At 43.9% G+C, this 25923-nt stretch overlaps 2 protein-coding genes across 8 annotated transcripts in view; one reads left to right on the top strand and one right to left on the bottom strand.

The window, feature by feature from the left end:
• Positions 1–25923, top strand: part of LOC6725795 — a 55716-nt gene that overhangs the window by 16130 nt on the left and 13663 nt on the right. For 6 of the 7 annotated variants that reach the window (XM_039297629.2, XM_044923746.1, XM_039297628.2 and 3 more), the window contains 4 exons: positions 11371–12992; positions 13357–15241; positions 15396–15789; positions 15874–16274. In XM_039297629.2, the coding sequence (XP_039153563.1) occupies positions 11371–12992; positions 13357–15241; positions 15396–15789; positions 15874–16274 (4302 nt within the window). The remainder of the gene's footprint in view (positions 1–11370; positions 12993–13356; positions 15242–15395; positions 15790–15873; positions 16275–25923) is intronic. The other variant, XM_044923747.1, reaches the window with a different exon arrangement.
• On the bottom strand, positions 17816–20637 carry LOC27206396 (insulinoma-associated protein 1). The gene is made up of 2 exons (XM_039297635.2): positions 19793–20637; positions 17816–19597 (listed from the first exon to the last, which is right to left on the bottom strand). Exons 1-2 carry the CDS (start codon positions 20302–20304, stop codon positions 17965–17967), a joined length of 2145 nt encoding a protein of 714 aa, XP_039153569.1. The 5' UTR covers positions 20305–20637; the 3' UTR covers positions 17816–17964.

The raw sequence follows: 25923 nt of genomic DNA, 5'->3' as shown, positions 1-25923 counted from the left end.
TTTTTTTGCTCTTTGTTGGGCCAAAACTATTTTGTAGTTTGTGTGTAACTTTGGCAGAAGTTTTGAACTTCCATTTTGAATATTTGAAGGGAAGTAGTTTCTCCGTTTTATATGCTTATTTTTAATTTTTTCTTCCTTTTTTTTTATTTAGGTAAACTTTTTTGGACTGGAGGAAATTGAAGGAGCCAAAAATGAAACTTCAATTGGAGATTGTGTTTGGGGAATTGTAAATCAATTTGAACTTCCTTCCTTGGAAACTTTTCGGTCGATTAGAATTACGATTTTCGTTGGAATTGGAATTGGAATTTTCCTGAATTTGGAATTTTCTATTTGCGTTTTGTGCCCATAACTACTGAGACGACTTTCATTTGTCCAGAGCAACTGACATGTGAATATTTGATTGTTTTTAACTCACCGCGGAATTGTGTAACGTGTTCCACATTGCCCAACAATCAATCAAGTTTTCGAAAGGGAAATGAACAAGAACATATTAAATATTTATGTTTGATTTGCTCTTCAAGTCGATAATCGAAACTAATGAGAAACTTGGCTTCGTTTATTGAAAAGAAGACGCTGGAGTGTTATATGTATTTATTTGTATTTTTGAATCTAAATGCTATGGATCTAATTAAAACATTTGTCCATGTTTCATTGATGAAGCGTTGATGAAAATAGGGCATGAAAAACTGCCAAAAAGAGCGATGAAAAAGCAAGGGAAAGTTCTCTCTATACATGAGTGAGGATTTAGTGATTAAATAGCGGTGAACGAGCGATGAATCGAGTGATTTTTTGCCCGTTAAAATGCGCTTAAACAGCAGTGATTTATAGCGATGATTTTGGGCTATTTTAGTGCTGTTTATGTGATGTTTTTCTTAGCGATGATTTCCAATGTTCCAAATTATGGCTCTATTTCATACAAATTAAGCGTTGATTAAGCGCTTGAGATTTTTACTGAGCGATGATTCACTGATTAAAAAGCGGTGAATGGAACTGCAGGGTTAAGGATTTATAGTAAGTAATTTTACTAAGTTATCTTTTTCTTTCTTATTATATAAGATATGAAATCGATCAATATTACCGATTCGATCATTTCTTAAAATTTTTCTTATTATTCTTATACTAAAAAGTTTTTAAATGCTTTTGCATTATACGTTAATTCACATTGCTTATGTATATGAGTTTTTTTTTATTTAAAAAGTACCTATTTTGTTAACTGGAACAATTCGGGCATACAATGTATGTACATTGGTGTATCGTTATACCCCCCGACCTATCCCAATAATATTATGGCATTGGGCAAGCATTTGCACTTGGTGGATTGTTGGTGGGAAGGGGGTGGAGGGTGGGGGTGCACTAGCAGAAATAAAAAACACAACAAAGTACAAAATCGAGAGGAAAAGGCAAAACACAAAAAATGCCAATAAAATGCACATACGTAATGAAATATAATTAAAGAAAGCGAGGAGGGGAAACAGAGAAAAGCCAAGTATAATTAACAATTGACGCGGTCGATGCCAACGTCGCAGTTTTCGACGTCGACGTCCAGACAATGTCTATTTTTGCTAAAAGCGCAACAATACAAAAAGTGCAGCGGCCCCCGAGGAAAAATGCAAAAAGCTAAAAAAAAAAAAATGAAAAAAAAAAAACAAAGTTGCAGGGAAGGAGGAGGTGGCAGGAAAAGAGAGGGGAGGACTCATTATGAAATCACCTTCAACTATAGTTTTGCACTGCAACGACCCCAAGCTAGACAGAGTGGGAAATATAGTGGACGAGCGGAAAAGAGACGCAATAGCAATGGGAAGATGAGGGCAAAACGGAGAGCGATAGATTAAAAAAAAAGAGACGGAATGAGGCAATGAGATGCTCAGAGCAAACAGTTGCAGTCAATTAAATAGCACTAGCCAGTGAGTAATAATAGGCATAATAATGCAATAATCGAAACCTTAGTTTCATGTTAAAAAAAGATCTCTTTAAATAATCGAAGTAAGTATATCGAAAGTATTGCAATCGAAAGTATTGCAATCGAAAGTATTGTATGGTCAAAACTTAAAAAAGACATCAAACGTTTAGAAATCATGGGGCTAAGCATAATAAATCGAAAATATCGAAATATTCGATGCCTAATCTATCGAAAGTATGCAAATATCGATAACAAGACAAGTGCCCTCTATTGCCATAAGGTACTTAACATCTGTGGCTATACAATATTTTTCTATTGAACTGACTCATATTCGTTTTGTAAATTCCCCGAGGTCTTTAACATTTTGACCCCAGCTGTATGTCGTTAATGTATCTGTATCTCTGCCACTGTATCTGTATCTGCAACACAATACCGCACATACACATTGTCGAAACGAGCGCACACTCGAGGCCACGTAAAACGGTTAAAGTTCTCTGAGTCATGCCGGCCCAGCCCCGCCCCCCCTCCCTTCCGCCTCCTTCGCAAGCCATTATTTTCATTATTTTCCAAGCCGTCTATATGTATATATGCATATATGTATCTCCATTGAGCAGTAGTTTTACAGTTAATCGGCGACGGAGACAGAGTCAGAGACAGAGACGCATGCAAACGACGACATTTGTTCGCATTCTCAGCGATTGAAACTTTAATGAACCCGTCCGCCCGCCCCGCCCGCCCCGCCCACTCCGCCCACTCCGCCTTTCCCCAACCTCCTGCGTCCCCCTTTTCACCATTGGGCTGTCCATTCAATTTTTGATGATGATTGCTCGTTGAATTTTTGATACGTCTTTGCATAATCCATTCTATTTTTATTGCCCTCCATCGATCGATGATCGAAGAATATGAACTGAGTTAGGGAATCATGGGTAATTAACGCGTATTACGTGTATCGTAATAAGAATGGATTGAAATGCTTTTTGAATTGGAATTGATTTTAGAGTTATAAATTGATGTTGATTATCGATTAATCCGCATGCTTTTTTATGACCCTAATTTTGTGACTGCGCTTCCTGAGTTCGTCCTACAACGATGACTCGTTTGATAAGCGACTGTTATCTATACATACATCTATATAAATATATATATATATATATATGTTATATAGTAAATTTTCCTTTATCTCGCTGTCTTTTATTTCATTTTGTTTTTGTCCCTCTTCCGTGTTTAGTTGTCGACAAGTTTGTTGTTGTTGTTCAATCGTGAATCGATTGTGATAAGAGTGTATTTAATGATAACGCCACGCATCGTGTTCTATCAATGTCACGTTCCTCTTTACACACACACACACACACACACACAGCTGCATTCCCACTAGATTAAATCGCGATAAGTTTTATGACTTATTGTGTATTATTTGCTTTACGCGGCATTCGTAATTGCTGTTCTCACTGCTTTCAGATTAGATTAAAAAAAAAAAAAATTGGGAAAAAAACACGCATGTGTGCCTATAAAATAGGAACAACAAGAAACAGATTAATTCATGGCCCCGTTTTGGCGCGCATTTTTATTGGCTTTTTTTTATTTTTTTTTTTTTTTTTTTAGCTTTGTGTATAAAAGTAGCTCGTCAGAGTGGAAAAGATTGGGGTGTGAGATGGTGTGTGTTTCTATTTACCTTTGTTTTACAACCTCGATTAGATAAAAACACTTTTGTACAGAAACAGAAAGCAAACCCTTCACTTGCGTTTTATTTTGGATACTGCGCAGAAAAGGCGATGAAACTATTTATATACTTAACTCGATATTATATTCAGCCAAAAGATAAATTGTCAAGTAAACTATATGTTGTGGAAATGTGTGATCATCGGGATTAGTGCAACCATTGCAAAATCTCTAAATAAAATATAAAACAAGCATTAGATACTCTTAAAAATAAGTTTAAACTTTGGGTATAAATTCGTTATTTAACTATAATAATACCCAGAATAATAAGGTTTTTGTTTTGCTTATTGTAAACTAAACGTTTTGTTTTTAATATTTTTTAAATTATTGTTCGCATTGCTTTGGAACCTTTGCATACCAGAGTTGAAATTCATGCGAACGCTCGCAATAATTGGCACACCTAATCACACAGCCCCTTTCCATGAAATTATACATACATATTTTTGTACATATACATGCACATATTTACAAGTAATTTTGTTTTTACCATGTGCCGGCAAAAGTTCAATGTACAGCTATGAAAATAGACGGAATGGGTTGCCCATTATGCTGTTGTAGTCCCTTTCGATCGTAGATCTTTTTGTATCCACTGTATGTGGATAGACAGGAAATTGCTTTCGCAACCTCGTGTGAAAATTCGCAAGTTAGTGGGATGCGTTGCTTACACACAATAAATACAGATAAACATACATAAACATATGTACATATGTATATTTATTCCCAGAACTTTAAGAGTTATTTGAGATCTCAGAACCTTTCACAGTTTGCAAGGAAATGCCGAGATGTCTGTAGATATTAAATAACTAAAAAAAAAGCTAGAGTAAAAGAGTGCTAACTATATATTTACACAAAAAATTGTTTAAAAATGCTTATGTATCTATAAACATGTTCAAGATCATAAGGCATGAAAATGATCAGATTTCTTTTTCCCATTTATTTCTCATCACAATTTCAGCATTTTTGCTGATATCTCGTAATTTGAGTAAACTTAAACAACAATTCGCAGCGCTGACTGTGCGTTTGAAATAAAATATCCCCAGCGGGGCTTAAGTAGCGAAAAGAACCTGAGAAGCGAACAAAGAACCCCAACGAAAATTTTGCTGACTATCACTAAAAGGTCGAGAACAGCTGTAAAAACAGCTGGCTTAAATATCGCTGGTAAAGAAAATAAACGAAATAGCAAAAAGGCAGATGGAAAGAATATGTGTACCTTAGAGTTGCTTGGGTTTGCATATAGATCATATTATCGATTACAGACAGAGAAAAAGAAACGACTTCAAATCAGTTTAAGTTTAAGGTTTAAATATAAGCAAGTATCATTGATTGAATTCTAAAATATACAGCAAATGCTAGTTGTTCAAAGCAAAACACTATGGAATAAGCCCAGATATTTATAGCCCCGGATATGGCTCATACTCTGGAAATACCTGGTTTGACTTTCGATTGCTTTATAGGTTGGATAGCGCCACCTGTCGGGTGATATCAGTGCCCGGTTTTGTGACAGTTTGTGAGGTTGTTGTTGACTTGAGGGGAATGCACGACGCCCACTGTCATAATAATAACACTAATCTGAATGGTCATGAGTCATTTGCGGTTTATTTTTTCCACTACCCCTTTCCATTTCCATTTTACCATTTTTTTCCTTTTTTTTTCCATTTTTTTTTTTCCTTTTTTTCTTTTTTTTTCCATTTTTTTTTTTCCTTTTTTTCTTTTTTTTTCCATTTTGTTTTCTATTTGCTGTCGCCGTTTTCGTTGTACGTTGCTATAATTTAGTATACGACGCTCTCTCTCTATATTCATGAGGTGTGTGACAGGTGCGAGGGAAAAAGCGAGCGACGGCGGGATGATAACTCATCGATGGACGACAAGGTGTGTGTTGTACATTGAACTACTAAATGGGCAAATGCAAATGTGCAATTTCAGCTCATTAATATTCAAGTGTCTCTCTGTGTGCGTGTGTGTGTGATAGATGGCGGGATATAGACGTACATAGATACAGTTATGGTGATAAAGAAGCGACACGACAAGATGTCAGTGACGATAACAACCCAACTTAACTGCTGTCGACCGTATTTAGTCGGTTATTGTTTCGATTAGCTGCATTTAATCGATGAACCTAACTGTCACATGGATAGTTTGTTTGTCGGTTGGCAAATGAATCAGCCAGCTACAGATGCAGCCGGGAATTTCCACGAGACTGCTCGCCATATTCATTAATGTGCCAAAAGGCAATCAACTTTGATTTTGTAATTGCTAAAACTGCAGGGGCGGGGCAGCGTTGCAAATAAAATCCAATTTATATTGAATTAACTATTTGTTAAATCACAACGCATGTGTCGGAACCAATGAACAATTTAATAAAACTTTAACGCATTCGCTCACAAGTTTTTAATTTTGAGAGCTGTCACGATGTTCGTTCGGCGTTAATAATAGCTAATTGTTTGTTAGCTGGACTGAATTTGTTTGATTTATTCGCAAAATAAGAAGGAGACAAATGTGTTACTACGTTTCCTGTTACTGGGATTGTTTTGAAAAAACTGTTACAATGTTTACCAGCCATAAAGATTAATTACAAATAATTACTATCGAATGCTTGACATGTCTATTCGACACCCTGTAATCACCAGATACTGCCGCAAAACGCGATTAAAGTAGAACGATATGAATTCCCACAGTTATTAGTAATGCTTCTTGCGTGTTTTAACAACTATTTTAGACGAGTTTTGCCCATTAAAGTCGTGCAACATTCATCATGGGTGGAGGGGGGGAGATGTTGGCATTCTGGCTCAAAGAACAGCTGATCCAATTCGTGGTCTCTCCATCTCCCTCACTGTGTGCCCAGCTCTCGCTCTCCCTCTCGCTCTCTCTCTCCATCTCTCTCCGGCATTCGTCCTATCTCACTCTGTTCGCTTTTGTCTCTGTTTGCGTGGCTTTTCTTGTCTCGAGCACAAATTAAATTTCCAACGAATTTAATGGCACGCAGACGACAGACGGAAAAGGAAGAAGGACACGAGAGGAGAGGAGGAAGCAGTGGGGGGGGGGGGGGGGGGGTAAAGCGAAGAACGGAGACACAGATAGCAAAGGACGTTTTAAAGTTGCAGCTATCTCGCTCCAGCAGCTGGGCAAAGTTTAGCGCCTAAAAGCAGGCAACAGAAATGAAAAGCAAAGGAAGGCGTGGGAAATATATGTATGTTGGCGAAAAATGGGCGAAATATATACATTTCTAGATTTGAAGTACGAAAAGCGGGCGAGGAGAATTAAAGGAAGCGAGGAAAACCGGAGCCAAGAATAATAATCAACATACAAAATACGGCTGGCTTTTCCAACAAGCAACTTTTCCACCCACTCTTTGGGGAATTCATAACAAGGCTGTCATCGCCACCCTCTACCACCCACCATTCCCCACACACACACACACACACACACTAACAGAACCTCCTGCTCACCAATTTTCTGCATTTTCTGCCGCCCGACAAAAATCAATAACGTGCAAAACAAAAAGTTTGTTGTTTTTCTGTTTTGCGCTGCAGTTGGGGCAAAAGGGATCGGAAAATTGGGCGGGAAAGTTCAGAAAAATGGGGAGGCGATAGCAGACAGCTATTTGTTGTGCGTACACTTAAACAAAATGCAGGTGAAAAGAAAACAATGCATATTTGCATGGGATGTAGTTTCTAAAAAAAAGTAACATACATACATCCACTGCAGGATGAAAATAAATAATGAAATAATAATGAAACATAACTAATAATTAATAATATTCCAATACCTAAAGTCACATCGATTGAGTAGAATTTTTGACAGTGTACTTCGTTTTTCTACAGCCACAGCTTCTTCTTGTTTCGTTCCCCTTTTATTTTTTTCTTTTGCATAGAAGAATTTGCGCTTTCCGTTTTATATTCGTGTTTTCTTCTTTTTTTCTGTGGTTTTGTATTCCGCTCTTTTTTTTGCGTGGTCTATGTTCCATGTTTTAGGCTCCTTCTTTTCGGCTGTTCTGTTAGTTTTACTCTAATATTTGCCTGGATTCTTTTTATTTCGCTGTGTGTATATAGCTATGTATGTACATACATATAGATGTGTGGCATGCATGTATGTATGGATTACATATACATGCACATACATACATATACATATTTGTGTGGACACAGCCACAAGGCGTGGCTGAAAGAAGAAGAAGAAGAGGAAGACGGCGAAGGGGGCGGTGGTGGGCGTTGGGGAGAATGCTTATGGATGCTGCACACACATGTGTGCACAAAACATATGGAGAGAATGTGTTGTGTACACACACACACACACACACACATACAGACACGACTATATACATATGACTTACTGCGCACATAACGGATAACGGATAACGGTGCATGTGTGCATGCATGCCTTCTCTTTCGCCCACATATCCCCAATTCGGCCCTTAAACGCTGGCCATCTCTTTCTGGCTGCCGCGTGTTTTCAAACTTTTTCAAACGAAAACAAAGCTGTGTGCGGCTTTTAATTATTTTCCTTTTTGTTTGATCAAACTTTAAGGCGGAAAATGCGGAGCAGCACGGGGGAAATGTTTGAGGAATAAGCGAAAATGCTGAGAAAATGCTGAGCGAGAAGAAGCCGATGGAAGGAAACTTGAAAAAGAGAGCTTATTAGCCGGAGCTTTTCCTTTGGCTCGAGTTTAGATTTCGCATTTACCTTTTGTTCTCTTTTCTCTATTTCTTTTCTTTTTTAATTCTTGTCGTGGGTGTGGCACTCAATAAAAGATAAAAGCTAATGGAATAAATGTTATTACATTACAACTATGAACAATGTAAAACATTCAGACATCAGATATTTGACTTGATTTTTAGCTAATAACATTCTGAATATATTAGTTTAAATACGCATTTTTTAGGGCTGAAAAAACGTTAAAGTTATGCAACGCAAATGGAAATTTGCTACTTTATCTCGCCAACACACAAAGGCAAATTCAAATTGTATGCAATTCTTGTGTATCTTGTATATTTACATATATCCATATATGTATAACAATTGCTAATTTTTCGTTTTCTCTTTTATTTGCAGGTAAAACATCCCAACGAACGTGAATTCAGAACGATTTTGCGTTTTTGTGAAGGAAGGAAACGAAAAAAAACAAGGCATAAAATCGAAAAAACAAGAGTAATATGATTAAAACAAAAACCGAATCTCATTTGAATGAATAATCAAAATTGTTAAAATAAAATGAAATGTAGCAGTTGGTCAAGGAATTCTTATGTGAAAGATATGAAAATTTGAAAGAGTGTGAAAACATGATGGAATTTTAATTAGAACATCTAATAGGCAAGGTCGAAGGGAATTTAAAAGTAATGGATTTAGAGGGAAGAAATACGCGAAAAGCTTTAACGTAAAACGGTAAAAAGGTCAAAGTTTACACACGGTTTACAAAGCTTTTGGCCGATATAAAATATTATTTAAGAATACAAAACATGAGGCACAAGCTAATTCATTCATTCATTTCTAAAAACTTAATATGAAATTGTTAAAATTTTATGAACAAACTTTATTAAACAAATTACAAAATTGCTTTAAAGAAATGATTACAAAATAAATAAAAAATATAAATATTCACTTGTTCAAAATTTGATAAAAAAACAAAGTATTGATATTGGCAAAATTTCAAAGAAAAATAAAAAAAAAATCAATAAGAAATGTAAAGAATATCTTATTCAATGCAAAAAACATATATAAATAAAGAAAAAACAAATATACATTTTTTGGCGTATAACAAATAACATATGTATGTGTGTTCATACATATGTGTATTTGTAAATCAGTATAAATTAGTTTTGTGCATTTGAAGTGATTTTCTACTCTGGCGATTTCGCACGGTTCGTCGTCATTCATGATTGATGATTGCGCTACATCATTGTCTGAGCTTTTCATATTTCTTTTTAACTCAAAAGCGAGCTGGACTGGACAAAAGCCTTGAATTTGATGTTTTTCTAAAGACAAAAATAAAAGAATGGTTCACGGTGAAGTTCGGCAACGTTGCTCGACGGACGCAGGCCATCTCATTCGCACTCGCATCTCGCATCGTTTTTAATATTTAATGAATTAATAAACGAGCCTGTGGTTGTTGCTGTGCAACTTTGTTTGCCAGCCTGTGTGTGTGAGTGTGTGTGTGTGTGTTTGTTTGTTTGTGAGTGTTTGCGAGCGACGTTGATGCATGAGGTCGCGACGCTGCGTCGGCGTCGACGCCGGCAGAGGCAGCGAGAGGGGCGTCGGGTCAATCGCGTCGCACGTTAATCACAAAATCACAAATTCCCATCAAATGCGTTTACAGTTGATAATAGTAAATTTTATTAAAAATGCACACAACAAGGGAAAAACATGCGAAATGCATTTTAGGCAGCTTTTTCGTACATATGTATGTATGTATGAAGTGGTGTGCTTAATTCGGTAAATGTGGGAAATAGAAAATTGAAAATGGAAGGGCTTTCAAAAAGCGATTGTAAGTAAAATATTAAAGCACCTTTCAAATGTTTCAATAGTCGTGTATATACAAAAATGTATAGATACGATTGGCAAAGTGTTGCAAGCAACTTAAATTTGTTGCTAAAGGTGAAAATGATGCGGAAATAAGTTTATAAAGGGAAAGGATAAAAAATGAATAAGAACGTTTAATGTAAGTAAGTTTAATGTTCTTAATAAATTTCTATTGGCATTCGAATTCAAATATTTATTAATATAAAAGTTAAGCAGACGCAAACTAGTCAAATCATTGGGTATGGCCAATTTTTGGGCCACCACTGTGTGTTGCGTGTGGCGAAGGGGCAGCACAACAAATCGGTTCGATCGCTGCCTCTGCCGGCGTCGCTCTGCCGCTGCCGACGCGGCTGCCGTTCGCTGGCGACATGGCTGACCGCCAACATCGAACATGTTCGATGCGAACGCGCGAACTAACGGACAACACATGGCGTAGAAACACCAAAACGAAAGAGACGGGCGCACTCGGTTCGCACGCACACCAGATCGCTCTCTCTCGCTCTCTCTCTCTGGCTGGTTGGCAGTGGTTCGATGCCGGCCGGGGTTCGTGTCCCCAATAAACAAAAATAATAACCATAAGCACAAATGCACCGTTAGATGATCGGTGGCCGCTTTTAAATTCCACTTAAAAATATGTATATATAAATATACACATGGGTCTATGCATTATGCAGATATGCTAAATTATATGATGCGTTGATCATGCGATTATCTTGGATTGCCGCAAAAACGGGGTCAAGCCTCAGTCAGATTTCATTTATTGCAGCATTTCTCGCTTGCCCGTAAATGGAATTGCAGAGCGCAGTTCATAATTGAAAGCAAGTCGCTGGATTAGTTAGTTACTAGAACCGCATAGAACTTGTTTTTGTGGCTAACAGATGTTCTGACCTCTGGTTAAAGAGCTCTGCTATTCTATGTTTGATTGGCAGGTGTCAAAAGCTCACGCGATCAGTCAGTTAAGTTAGTAACCATGCATCATTTATAAGCATCGATTAACTATAGTAACATCTCGTAGTTAATTAAACGTAATAAAAGTGTATTTGTAGGGAGCAAGACGCATAAGAATCTTAATTAACTGCTGCAAATAATTAGGGGATTTTCAGAAGTTAATGAACAACTTATAGTCATTGTAACCATTGAGAGATTCGCTTCCTTCCTTCGTAGAAATGCCTCACTGCCCGCGTTTCCATTGCCCACTTGGACAATAATTTAATAATCTGCTGTCTTCCTCTCCTTTCGCCCCCACTGGTCTTACAGGGCCCTCGAGCAGCTGCCGCAGTATGCGAAGCAGGTGGCTCATATGCAGCAGCAGCAGCAGCAGCAGCACCAGTCGCACCAGCAGCAGCAGCAACAGGACCAACGCACCAACCTGCATCCGCAAATCCATCACCACCACCAACAGCAGCAGCAGCAACAGCAGCAGCAGCAGCAACAGCAGCAACAGCAGCAGCAACAGAAACAGCAGCAACATCATATGCAGCAGCAGCAGCAGCAGCAACAACCTTTGTCACCACCTCACCCACCCGGCAGCAGCAACAGCAGTAGTGCAGCAGCGGCAGCAGCAGCAGCGGCAGCGGCAGCGGCGGCCGTCAACCCCGGTTACCCGCCATCATCCGCAGCAGCGGCGGCAGTCAACTCCGGTTACCCGCCACGGCCCCCGCAGCATCGTTTTATCCAGAACACGGGCTATAGCATTGCCCCGGCGCCTACCTACCGAGATAATCCCTACTCGCGCCACACCCAAATTCAGCAGCAGCAACAACAGCAGCAGCAACAGCAGCAGCAGCAGCAGCAGCAACAGCAACAGCAGCAGGCTGCAGCGTCGATGCCCGAATATCAGAGGGCAGCAGCTCGAGCGGCTGTGGCGGCGGTATCGGCGGGTAAAGGCAACGTTTCTGGCCAAAGTTCGAACAGCAGCAGCAGCAGCGGTGGTGGAGGAGGCAGTGCCGGCGGATCAGCTCCACCCGGCGGCGGTGTCGTCCAGGTATCGCAGTCCGGCGGAGTGCTGGTCATGGAGGCCATGCCCCACTATGCCAGTCAACCAAATAGTAATCCCTCCCAGCAGCAACAGCAGCAGCAGCAAGGCGGCAATCCCAGTGGCGCGGGTGCAACATCTGGTGCTGGCGGCGGTGGAGGCGGCAGCGGTGGCAGCGTAATGGTCGGGAGTCTGGGGCGCATCCTGATGCCCCACCCACAGGCACTGCAATACACCAGCGAGTACCTGACCAATGCCACAGCGGCCGTTGCTGCGGCGATGGTCAACCAGCGACAGCATTTGCAGCTGCAACAGCAGCAGCAGCAACATCCGCCCGAGCCATTTGGCGGCCAGCAGCCGTACAAGAAGCAACGGCTTAGCGAGGCCAATGCCAACAATATGAATCACCTGCCACCACACCCGCAGCAGCAACACCAGCAGCAGCAGCAGCAGCAGCAACATCAGGCGCACCAGCAACACCAGCGATCCTCACCAGCGCAAGTGCAGCAGCAACAGCAGCAGCAGCAGCAGCAACAGATGAACAGCAGTCGGCAGAGTCACAATGACATGTGCCGGCAAGTGGTCACCACGCCAATGGGCATGCAGCTCAAGGTGGAGACGCTGCCACAGCAGCAACAGCAGCAGCAGCAGAAGCAGCAGCAACATCATCAGCAGCAGCAGCAGCAGCAACATGGCTCACAATCCCAGGGCCGATCTCAGCCAGTGGTGAGCAGCATGTCCACCGTGGTGAGCCAACCAGTGGGCACGGTCACCGTCTCCACGGCGGGATTATCGGCGAGCCACAGCGGCAGCAGTGGCAACGTTGCCGCCGGACCGGGCTCGGGAAACACGGGATCCGCCAGCACCGAGGCCTACCATCCTCAGGTGAGTAGTGTCACCTGTGAGTGAGAGACGCGAGAAGAGCCATGCTTGAATTAAGAATCGCAAATATTCCAACAAAATGCGGTAGTAAAAAAAAACTAGTTTTTAAGGGTATTCCAAAAGGAATCTCTTTGAATCGGAGTAACGAAGTGACCATGAAAAATGGTGGTTGCATAGCTAAGGATTTCGGGGTTGAGACTAGTTTGCTTTGTTTTTTATGTTTCTGTGCTTTTTTTGTCAAAGTCCAAGCTCATGAAACATATGAAAAGTGAGAATATTGCGACAACTTGATTCAAGCAGAGCTCCTTCTTTAGACGTCTGGCCACAGAAACATTAGTCAATTATTAACATGTTTAATGCCCATCAGGTGGAGGCCATTTCGCCGACATTGCCCAGCGATAGTTCGATTGAGGAGCGCGGAAGGACCAGCGCCAAGGAGGACCTGCTCATGCAGATCCAGAAGGTGGACAATGAGATCAAGTCCGCGGAGACGACAATGGAAACGCTGCGCAAAAAGGAGAAGTCACTGATGGAGGAGGCCGCCCTGGCCAAGGAGCAGAGGGCCGCCAAGGAGGTGAACGACAACAACAATGATGAGGAGCCGGTGGTGGAGCTATCGTGGCGCAGCCAAATGCTGGCGGAGAAGATCTACGCGGCCAATCGGAAGACGGCCCAGGCGCAACATTCCATGCTGCAGAATGCAGCGGCCGAGGAATCCTCTCCGGGTTCCGTAGCCGGCAGACCCTGGTTGCCATTGTATAACCAGCCACTCGATGTCGAGGCCCTTGCCATGCTGATACGCCAGCATCAGAGTCAGATTCGTGCGCCCCTGCTTCTGCACATCCGAAAACTGAAGGCCGAGCGCTGGGGGCACAATCAGGGACTGGTGGAGAAGTACACTAAGGATCAGGCGGACTGGCAGCGACGATGCGAGCGGATGGAGGCCAGTGCCAAGAGGAAAGCACGCGAGGCCAAGAACCGCGAGTTCTTCGAGAAGGTCTTCACGGAGCTGAGGAAACAGCGCGAGGATAAGGAGCGCTTCAATCGCGTCGGCTCTCGGATTAAATCCGAGGCGGATCTCGAGGAGATCATGGATGGCCTGCAGGAGCAGGCGCTGGAGGATAAGAAGATGCGCTCCTATGCGGTCATACCGCCTCTGATGCACGATGCCCGCCAGAGGCGATGCGCCTATCACAACGAAAACGGACTTATCGAGGATATGGTGGCAGTTCATCAGCAGCGTAAGGCCCTCAACATGTGGACCGCCGGCGAGAAGGAGACCTTCAAGGAGAAGTATTTGCAGCATCCGAAGAACTTTGGGGCCATAGCCGCCAGTTTGGATCGCAAATCGCCTCAGGATTGCGTTCGCTACTACTACCTCAGCAAGAAGACCGAGAACTACAAGCAGCTGCTTCGCAAATCCCGCCAGCGGACGCGCAGCTCGCGTAATCCAGCAAAGGCTCAGGCCGCTCAGCCGCAGTGCATCATCGATTCGATGACCACGGGCGTAATGACCCGCCTGCAGCGCGAGCAGCAGCAAAAGTCCGGCGGTCGTTCATCCGCCGTTGCCGAGCGTGAGCGTGCGGAACGGGCCGCCGAGCGGGAGCGTGTGGCGGAGAAAGCGGCAGCGGATGCCGCCAAGGCGGCAGAAAGTGCCGCCGAGAAGGCAAGCGCCGCCACCAAGGCCGTCGAAGCAACGGCTGCCGGTGAAAAGGTGGCCAAAGCGGCTGCAGCAGCGGCGGCGGCGGCAGCAACCACAACCGCAACAACAACCACATCATCATCATCATCGACGGCAAGTCCAGCGACATCGGCAGGAGCAGCCGCAGATAAAACGGATGCCGGCAAGACGTCTAGCGCCAGCGATAAGAATGCAGCAACAGCTGGAGGACCAGCGGCAGCAGGAACTCCGGCAGCAGCAACCACACCTGCAACAGCAACAGCACCACCAGAGATCTCAGCGGGCGGCGAGGCCAAGAGCAAAACCGCCGAGGAGGAGGCAGCAGCCACAGCCGGAGCAGCAACCGTGGCCACTGCCGGCACACCGGCAACCGGAGCGAGTGCGGCCAGCGCTGGCGAGGCGACGACGGCAACGGGCGCCACAGCGACAGCTGCCGCCAAGGGTGTTGGCAAGCCGGAAACTGCGACTGAGCCAGCGGGAACGGCTGCAAAGGGAGCGGACTCTCGGGCAGAAGCCAACGATCCGCTGGCCAAAACTGGTTCGAAGGCTATCAATGCCGAGGGCTATAATGGTGGGTCTAGTGGTGTAATGCTTAAGGGATATGGGTAATCCTCACATGTGTAATTCGTAGACAATCTATGGCACATTGACGAGGGAATACCCGCATCCCATTCCCCTTTGTAATGGATTCTAACTAAACCATTTTCCAATCTTCTATATTTTAGCTATCGGTGGCAATAGCAGCAGCAATGCGACGGGCGCCTCCGCTCCGGCTCAGGGCGTAACCTTGAATGGCTTTAAGCCAGGCTATCAAACAGTGGTCATGGCCAATGTGAAGACGTCCACGGGTGGCGATGATTCTGCGAGCGCTGGAGCAGCACCTGGATCGGGAGCAGCAACGAATGCGGCGACTGCGACGAGTGGCGATAAAATCGTGAAGACAACGCCGTCATCCAGGGCGCCAAATTCCACATCCTCGACGGCGGCGAGTGAGAGTAGTGCCGGAGTGAACACCTATGGCCACACCGCCACCACGGCGGGCAACTATCTTGGCCAGAAACTGAAGGCTGCCCAAGTCGAGGGACTGGGAGCTGGCAATGAACTGCACTCCGATGTTAGGTGAGCGATTGTCTTGTGAAGTGTGCATAATGCGAATAAGACTACTATAACTAACTATTGCTATCTCTTTCGATTCTGGTGCAGTGAATCCAAGAGGAAACGCTTCGAACTGAATTCCGGTGAGGCGGCTGGAAACGCAACGGCGGCTATGACCAATAGCAGCACCAGTGGCAGCATGAACATCAGCAATAGTCACGGCCTGAAGGCCAATGCCAAGGATGGATCGATGGCCAAGACATCGATGGCATCCACGTCGTCGGCTTCGGTTGTCGTCACATCCACGCCATCGGCAGCCTCATCGTCATCCGCCTCCTCCATGCTGCTAATAAGTGCCGCATCCATAATGTCCACGGCAGCGGGCGCAACGTCCTCGTCCACGGCGACCACAACGGCCACAGCTCCGGCGATCTCGTTGCCTCCATTGGCGGATGGAAGTGGCAACTCGATGGTCAATGCAAACGAGATTCTCGCCCTCGATGGCAAAGGTAAGTGCCGAAAGCTATCTACTTTATTTCGGACTATTCAGATGTCACTTTTAAGTATCAGGGATATATAATTAATTTGAAGAGTTTCTTAAGATTGTGATTATGAAACAAATTTCCAGCTAAGAACAGGTTGAATTCTTTGAACACTTTAGCCTGAAAGCACAGACAAAAGCTTCGTAGAACTTTGATCCTGTGCGCGAGCTTTTTTGGAAATGGTTCAATGTTTGGCTAGGGAATTTATGCGCTTTTCGCGTTTCAAAGTTCAAAAAGAAGCTTTTACAGAGTGTCCTGCAATGTGAAAAAGCTCACTGTTAACCTGTTGAAGCTTTTCATTTCTTTCTTGTTTATTTTTCTTCGATTTTACATTGGTATGTTAATGTCCTGGGCGCACTCCACTCCCCTCTCCACCCCGCGGAGCACATCAAAAATGCATTTCCCGCCATTGACAACTGCAATGTGGTGCAGCAGGAGCAGCAGTCTCTTTTGTGCCGTTTAATCAAACTATCCAACCGACCTCATCACCACCACCCCCTCAATCCAATCAGAACTGGTGGCTATGTCTATGTCCGTTTCCTGGGATTCTGCAATTCTGTTTGTCCTGCCTGCTTCTCCGCCAGCGTTTTCGATTAATATTTCATCAAAAAAGAAGATATATATATATATATATGTATATGTACGAACAAAAAGACACTGAGCTCGCGCTATATGACCGCAAGTCAAGTTGTCGGAGTCCAGGGCCAAAAAGAGTTGACACGGGATGGGGCAGCGATCCGGGGAAGTGGCAAAGTGGGTGGATGAAGGAGTAGCTCCATTGGTGGGTACGCTGGTTTTCCCGCGAGTCTCGCGCTATTTCGCCCTCATTTTCTGCGGCGCTCAGATCAACGCTTTTTCGGCCGCTTGCGGTTTTTGTTTGCACCACCGCCCAACGAAAGCGGCCACCCACCAACAGCCACCAGCACCCACCACCACCACCACCACCACCCACATCCAACCCGCACCACCCACGTTCCGTCATCGTCTTTGCTTCGCTCGCTTGCGCTGCGCATCGCTTCGCTCGGCCTTGTTGGCTGTCATCTCCCTGGCGAGTTAATTAAACTCAATTAAATTAAAGTCTTTTTTGTAAACGTCTTTTTTATTATGCAAGTGATTTAATTTAATTATTAAATTGCGGCAAGGATTGTTTACCTTTGAATTCCCTTGCCACTCGCATTTCAATCTTCGTTTCAAAGGGTGCAAGAAGTGGAGCATAATGTCGATGATGAGCTGGAATGTGAATGCTATAGCTCACGATATGGAAATCCGATCGATTTAAAAGCATACTAATGCGTTAATTCTTTTTTTATTTTTCTTAATTTTTTCCTTTTTTCTTTTTACTTTGATTTATGCACAGATTTCTTTTCAAGTTGATTTTCTTTATTCACGAATAGCCTTCTTTTGAATCGAATTCGAAACTTGACGCTTTTCCACTTTCACTTGTGCACTTGTTTTAAGTATTTTCCTAGGTTTAACCCGTTGTTTCACCATTATGCTCTCAGTGCTGATTGTTTTTAAGTACTTTTTATTAATTCAATTGCATTTCTAGAGCGACAAAAAAAAAAAAAAACATTCTGTGTGTGATAGGTGTAGATAAATTCGTAAATTTCGTTGCTTTGATTTTGCCAGTGCCATTGTTGCATGTGCTCTATTTACTTTAGGATTGTTGTGTTGTCTGCTGATCGTCGCGTTTCGCGTTGTTGTTGCTGCCGTTGTTGCTGCCGTTGCTGCTGCTGCTGCTTGTGTTGCTGCTGCTGTTGTTGCTCGTGTTGCTGGTGGCCGTCGCCTCGATCTCATCCGCATGGCACATTTTGCGATGCTTGTGCACGAAGTAGTAGCTGGGAAACTTGCTGCCGCACGTTTTGCAGGGATAATATTGCACATTCATGTCCAGCGGTCGAACCTCCCGACGCAGCAAGGCGGATGTTGCAGCTGTCGCACCATTTCCAGATGCAGCCGATCCGCCCGAGCTGTTCGCACCACTCTGACCCACCGATGGTTGGTCCATGTCGGTAGTGCTGGCCATTGCAGCGGCGGGTTCCACCAGCAGTTTCTTGTCCGTGGTGGTCAAACTCAATGGGTTCAGGTGTCGCTTGGCGTGCTTTTGATAGCAATACTGCGACTTAAAGGTGTGCTTGCAATAGACGCACACGTAGAGCTCCTGATTGCCAGCGGATGATCCGGATGCAGATCCCGTTCCGGTTGCCTGTGACTTTCTATTGCCAGCAACCGTTGATGCGGTTGCTGCTGCTGACATCGATGAGGATGCAGTGGTGGCTCCTGTTGCATGCTGCTTACCAACCGCCGCTGGTGTGGCATCGCCACTATTCTCGCTCTCCTCCTGCTGCTGGTGACTCAATTGCCGCTGCTGGCTACTGATGGCCCTGGCCATTTGCTGATGAAACGAATAGCTCACACTCTGCTGGCTGCGATGTTGCTCCACCGCCATGGATGTGGTTGAACCGCCGCCAGCTGGAGCAGAGCCAGGACCACCTAACGCACCCGATGCCATGGCCTCTGGCTTGTGGCCGTAGGCTGTATTCAGGATCCTTCGAAAACGAACCGGTCCATCGCAACTGGCCACATCGATGATGAATTTCGAGGGCGTTATCGGTGTGGCGGCAGCTGCCAAATCCAATTGGGCAGCCGGCACAGGAGCCTTGGCCACCTGCAGGCCACTGGATTTTCGCGATCTGGACGCGGAGGACTTCGTCCTGCTTCCCTTTGAATTCGACTCCCTCCTTGAGTTTTGACCTTTGGCCTGCAGACTTTGCAGAGATTGGGGCTTGGGCGTAGTGGGGATTATGGTGGCAGCAGCCACTGGTGCGGGTGTTGGTGGCTTCACATCCAAGCGCTCGATGTTCAGGCTGCCGGCACTGCTGCCGGCCAGAGAACTTACCACCGAAACATTGCAGTCCATGTCCACATCCGGTTCGAGATCGGCTTCGTTATCCGTCACCGTATTGCTATCGATAAAGACCTCCACATCCTCATCCTCTTCGTTGTCCTGCATGGCTGTGGGCTGTGCGTGCTCCATGTGCGAGTTGGCGCCAAAGGAACTTAGAGTTGGAGCCGGAGCTGGAGCGACGCCAGTTGGTGGATGAGCCGTTGGATGGGCCGGAGGTGCAGCACTTGGCGGAGCTTGTGGCATGGGTAGAAAGCCGAAGTTCGGCATGGTGGCCTTGCTGGGTATCGGCCGGATGACCTTGGCGGGAATGCTGGGCACTGGACAAAGCTGGGCGGGATTGCCGTTCAAATAGCCCTCCGTTTGAGCTCGCGCCAAAAATGAGCTGGAAAATATATACACGTAGATATATATATTCAATGGAATAATCATCAAAATCATATACTAAATTCGATATGCCCATGGATAATGCAAGTTATTTCGCATAATATTCATTGGATTGATATGAAATTTCGTGAAATTTCTGGCGAGACCTTTAGCTTTTGAAAAATACATGTTTCGCCGCCGAACCCACACCCACCGGCAGATTTCCAGAGCCCGCGGCATGTGCAGCACATGGGTGGCCAGCAGAACGGCAAAGATATTGTCGACGGTCAGGTCGAGATAGCCGGTGTACATATAGGTTAGTAGCGGTGCAAACTGATCGGCCGTCACATTACTTAGATATAGCAATAGTTCGCCCGATGCCGTCGTGGCCGATGATGTGGAGGGGTTGCAACCGGCAGCTGTTGCTCCCGCTGCAGCCGATACCGATACCGATGCGGTTGCGGATGCGGAGGCGGAAGCCTCATCCAAACGGATGGCGGATCGCAGGTAACCACTGTGCATGCCCAGCACCAGGGAGTGCGCCACGAATCGCACATTGCTGGGTGCCGGACCCACCTCCAGAATAACATCCGGCGGCGAGCTCATCACCAAAGCGGAGGCACTGACTCCGCTCGGTGTCCCACTGCCGGCTCCACCGATACCGGCTGCGGTGGAGCGAATTACCGGCGTGCTGCTGCTGCTGCCAGTCAGCCAATTGGTGAACATTGCTTTGCTGCACGTGCACAATCAACAAAAAAAAAAAAAAAACAAAAAATCCAAACAAACAAACAAGTTGAATTTTGTGGCGAGATTTTCGTGGCAAGGACGAGGGACGACGAACGAAAGGAGCAGGAGCAACACCGCGTCGCGCGTCCAAAGTGAAATCGTTTGCAGAACTGATGGCCGACGGCCGTGCGTCTCCGGTATTTATACTCCCCGGCAGTCAGAACAGCAGCAACATGCCGCGCTCATCGTCCTTCGTCCTTCGTCCTTCGTCCTTAGTCCTTCGGCCAAGGATTCGCTGCCATTCGTTTCCACTCGTTGGCCGCACCGACACACTGCCTGTTTTTGGGAACTGAACTCGAAAAATTCGTTTGTGGAAATAATAAACCATAATTGATATAAATTAGCATGCTATATTTAATTTTATTTGGTTTTAATTTGAGTTTTTTTGCAGTTAGCAATTTAAATTATAATCTCCAAATAAATGAACACCTAAGATATGATCATAGTTCAATTTATCTGTTGATACAACATTAACAATTATAAATATCATATGTTTTACCAACAAAGCATTTGTATTTATAATTTAAGAACTTGTATAACCTATTTCTTTAGCTGCTGCTTGTTAAGTAACTTACCAACACTGGCCGGAAGCTGAGAAGTTTTTGGTTAGTGGCCTTACTAATTGGTTGCATTCCTTGTCTTTCGTAAATGAACAAATGTTTAAAGGAAGTATCGCGCTGTTTCTTGGCTGTTGCATTGCCTACATTTTTTTGGTGCAGGATTCGACTTCGCGGTTCTTTTGAGTGCTTTTCCTTTCCCTCTTTTGCATGTGTCATTTGGGCGCTTAACAACTCTTTACCGTTTTCTTGTGTGTGTGTGTGTGCGTGTGTGTGTGTTACCACCCGAAAATGTTGCCCCAATCGACTTAATTGATTTGTGGGCATAACCAACACATATTTACACTCAGTTCGTAGCTGTGTGTGTGCGTTCTCATGTTGATTTACTGCTTACATATGCGAGTGTGTGCTTTTGCCTTATCTGCTTTTAACTATGTGTGTGTGTGTGTGTATTGTGGTCTTGCAGTTCGAATTCTCAAACAGCTATTAGCGCTTACCCTAGAAATACCCTGTACTTCAACGAAGTTACTTCGTGCCACAAATTCTGCTTATTATTTCCGAATTTTGGTTTTTGATTTTTTATTTTCAGTTCAATTGATTTTTGTTTAAATCAAACTGCGCTACTTTATAATTCAGTTTAGCATTAAATTAATTAGCAATTGAGAAAGTTTATTAGCCTAACCCAATTCATGGTTTATTTCTCATAGAGTATCTCTGGATTTGTGCCATTTTTCGTAGCCTGTGTAGGTTGTATTATTTTTCTAAGATTTCCATCAGCATACACACATAGTCCTTTTCATTTTTCCCTTTCCGAATTCCTTTTTTTTTTTTTTTTTTTTTTGGTTGGTGTGGCTTATTTGGTCATTTGGTTGGCTTTTAATTACCGTTACTGCTGATCGGTTTATTTGAGCAACCGCACACACAAGCCATTCCGAATGTCCTTTTTGGTGCCGGAAACGAAACGGAAACGGAAAAGGAAAAGCAAAAGGAGACACTGCCGAAATACATGAGCTGCTGATACTAACATCGAACTGATTTCGGTTGGCCGATATGGCAATTGGTCAGTTTGTTGGCATTTTATTATATTATGCCGTGCTGTCCTCATATTGATGGGCTAATTTAATTAAGTCGCTTTTGTAAGGACCTCTCGCACTCACTGTCTGTCTTGTTCGATTCGATTTAACTTCAATCAAGCGTTAACAATTTTAATTAAATTATTTCCAAATGTAATTATAAATGTGCGTCATGCATAAATTGTGTTATTAATTTATTTACCCACCCACCCCGCCAACAACAACAACAGCAACAACAACTGCAACAATTGCAATTACACCAAAAGTGTGGGACAGCAGCGCGCGAGTCCTGCGAGGCTGCAGGATATCTGCAGGAGTCAGAGGATGCGGCCACCAGACGCTGGCCGAGGCCAACTTTTTGAATAAATAATCACAACGTAGGCAAAAAATGAATTTCATAAATTGGCATTGGCATCAGCGCATCGCCGGCAACAAATGTACGACATAAAAAAAAAAAATACAAAAAATACAAAAAAAAGTCGAGCAGAAAAACGGCGGCAAATTGTTAAATGTTAAAAAAGTGGAAAATTGTAAATTCAGTAGCGAATCGCTCTTTTCTGACTTCGTCAATCTCTGCCAGGTTTTTAAACGTTGCATTAATCCGCTGTCCTGCATCCATTTTCTTTTTAATGTTTATATTCTCTTTCTTCATTCTTGCCATCAATCTAAATTCCATTATGTTGTATTGCATTTGATTTAGTTATTTCTATCAATTCTATCTATATTTCTATCTATATATTTCTATATATATATTTCTATATATTCTATCAATCAATGAGTTAATAAGTATCTGAATAGAACTAGAGAATCCCAAGCTAATCAGTGAGTTAGTTGGTATAGCATACTTTTTGGTATAAAAGGTTTGATTATTAACATTTATACCAAGCTATGAGTTAATATAAGTTATTTTTACATAACATATAATCGCCGTGCAATTCAATTCAATTCAATTAATGAATCGTTGTTAAAGAAGCGAACAGATCTCTGTAGTCCCGCTCCCCCCTTCACCACCATCATGTATGTGTCACTTTTACCCGCTCTCTCTTTTTTGCTGTGTGCGTGTGTGTTGGGTGTGTGTGTGTGTGTGTGTAGGCTACACTTTGTGCTGATCTTTGCAGTAAGTTGGCAAATTGCCTGACAACCGGAAAACCAAATCGAAGCAGCAGCATCCTCGCACTCACACACACACCAACATGCACACCTGTCAACTGGCTTACACTCACACACACACACTCACACAGGCACACACACACACACGCGCGCATATATCCAGCTTTGTCCATGTTGACAAGCAACTTCTGTTCCGCTCGCCATCTTCCCTTTCGCTCTGCTGCAGCTTATCCCAGTTGGATTTTATTGTTTGCATACACTCTACTCGCTCACACACACACACACACACAGGATGCAGGAGATATCCTGGACACACACACACACACATACCGTTATCCCCCGCTTGGGAGGAGGGGGAGTGAGTCAAAAGGAACAAACCTTTTATGACAATTAAAACATAATTGACGGTCAACATTAATAAACCAAACGCACACCGAAAAACGACGGCAGGAAAAAAGATACAGCAGCAGCAGGCGAAGCAAAGAGCAGAAGGCAGCAGACAGGAAATGCAGGACATGCGTGCACTCGAAGAAATTCTGTGCATATTTCACTATTAATTGATTTTAATGCTGCTATTTAACTTGCAGCACTTGCAGTTTCTCCTTTTACATTGTTGGGATCACTACATCTATTTTGTTTTAAGGATAATTGAAGAAAAAGGACTTCTGGTAAAAATTTCAAAGTTATAAAGGATTTTTTAGTATAACTTGGCCAAAAATGTGCGCAGACTCAAGGAAATAACTGTTTTCTACAGCTTATGATAGAAATATAAGATTTGAATCTAAATTTTTTTAGCTTACGAACATTTTTTTTTTGTGATTTTTTCATTTTTTGTAAGGGGTAACATCATCATTTTTTGCAAAAAACCTGAAAAAAAAATTATTTTTAACTGTGAATGCCAATCGATGCAAAATTTTGCAACGAGTTCAATGAGATATGACATTCCATATTTGGCCAAATATTTCCATTGTAGTAAACAAAAAATGTAATATTTTCCCAGAATTTTGAGAACACTCTTCATTTTAAGCGGAATGCATATTTTTTCGCTGTGCAGGCTTGAGGGGAAAGAGTCAGAACAATCTGCGTTTTTCTGTTGTGTGGTGTGTATTTACTCCAACAACAATAACAACAACAACGACGAATACAACAACGAATACAGCAACATCGGCAACAAGATTGCAATTGAACTTTCGGCAAAAGGGTGCGATGAAACCGAATAACGCACTAATCCCCAGCCAGGACCCCCAAGAGTATGAACATCCATGCCGCCTTCCGCCGGCCACGCCCCCCCCCCCCCCCCCCACTCCCCATTCACATAGAAATCAACACACAGCCATTTTGTGTTAGTTACAAATTCTTTTTGTGTGTTAAACAACAAGCCGAAAACACGAAAAAAAAGGAAGGTGGCCAAAAGAAGCCAAAGCCAAGCCTCCAAAACACAGAAAAAAGCGCGCCAAAAACTAAATTTGAAAGCATTGTTAAAAGGGGGGCGGGAAAGGGTGAAGTGGGGACAGCCTACAGTTGGCAACGTTACAATAGTGCTTGTGTTAAATAATTACCATTTTAAGTACTCAAGTTAAGTACGAATTAACGATGGTGGCACAAATACTGAGCGAAATTGATCACAAATATTATAAACCATATGATATATAATTCTCATTTAGCTTAAACTATTTTACGCTATGCAGCACTATTCTTGTGACCGCAACTGTGCGATATGCTTGTGTGCTATCCTCTTTGGGCAATTAAACTGGTGACACGCTGTTATTGTTGTTGTTTATTAATTTGTTCATTGCATTTTAAGTGATCGCTCTCTGTGCATTATGCTGATGGAAAGTAAACGAAGTAAGAAGTGGTTGGGCTGCAATTCGATGTTTTGCGTCGTTTTTCCCGCTGGCTGGGCTGTCAAAAAGCGGCCAAAAGTATGCAACACGCTGCAGCGCGGCTTAAATGTCCCAAATGTCCCAGGGGGCAGGGGGCGGGGCGCCACACCAAAGGGGTTGGCTATTTTGTTTGGCCGGTGGGTGGTGGTGGGTGGGTGTGGGTGCTGCAGCAAAAGTCACTTGGCAAAAGACTGGCCGCCGTTTATGAAATTTTGAACAAAATTGAAATTACGCTAATTGTTTGGACTCTCGCGTACACGCTGCCGCTGCCTACTTGCTACGCCCCTGCAATTCGCCAAAGGGGGGCTTGCGTTTTTCGGGTCGCAGGGGTTGGGCAACTGGAGGGGGGCTTGGTTGCGCCTGGCGAAAGCAAAAACAATTAGCGAATTTGATGAGCAAATCCTCGTTACACGCGTTACAGCGACGTTGCAAAGGGGGGGTTACAAGGGGGGTGTGGGGTTTTGTGGAGCCCCCCCTGTTGGTGCAGCTAATTAATAGACTTTTGTGTGCGTGTGTGTGTGTGTGTGTCTCAGGCTTGTGGCTCCTCTGCTCTGTGTGCTTCATTTTTGTTTGTCCAGCGCATTAGCCGCCAATTCGCTTTCGTATCCACATCCGCATCCACATCCGCATCTGCCGCCAACCCCCAACCCCCCACATCCGCAACCAATTTGTTTGCCTGGCAGTTTGTCAGTTTTGCGGCTCTCGCTGCGAGTGTGTTTGCTAATTAGTAAATCATAATTACTCACTCGCATTTCACAATTCGTAAGCTCTACGCCAGTGCGATTCGTCCACCCACTTTATAGGCTCCGCATTTTCGAATCCAATCCATCTGTCCAATATCCAATCCTCCAACCCCCCACGCCGCTGAAATCCATCCATTCAGCCGCCATTATTCGCCATTCGTTGGCCAGGTCGAGAGTTTTTCGGTCCGCTCCA

The sequence above is a fragment of the Drosophila simulans genome, chromosome X (genome assembly GCF_016746395.2).
Source record: "Drosophila simulans strain w501 chromosome X, Prin_Dsim_3.1, whole genome shotgun sequence".
Classification (NCBI taxonomy): Eukaryota; Metazoa; Arthropoda; class Insecta; order Diptera; family Drosophilidae; genus Drosophila; species Drosophila simulans.
Note: the sequence above shows the minus strand (reverse complement) of the source record. Positions and strands in the feature narration are given on the sequence as shown.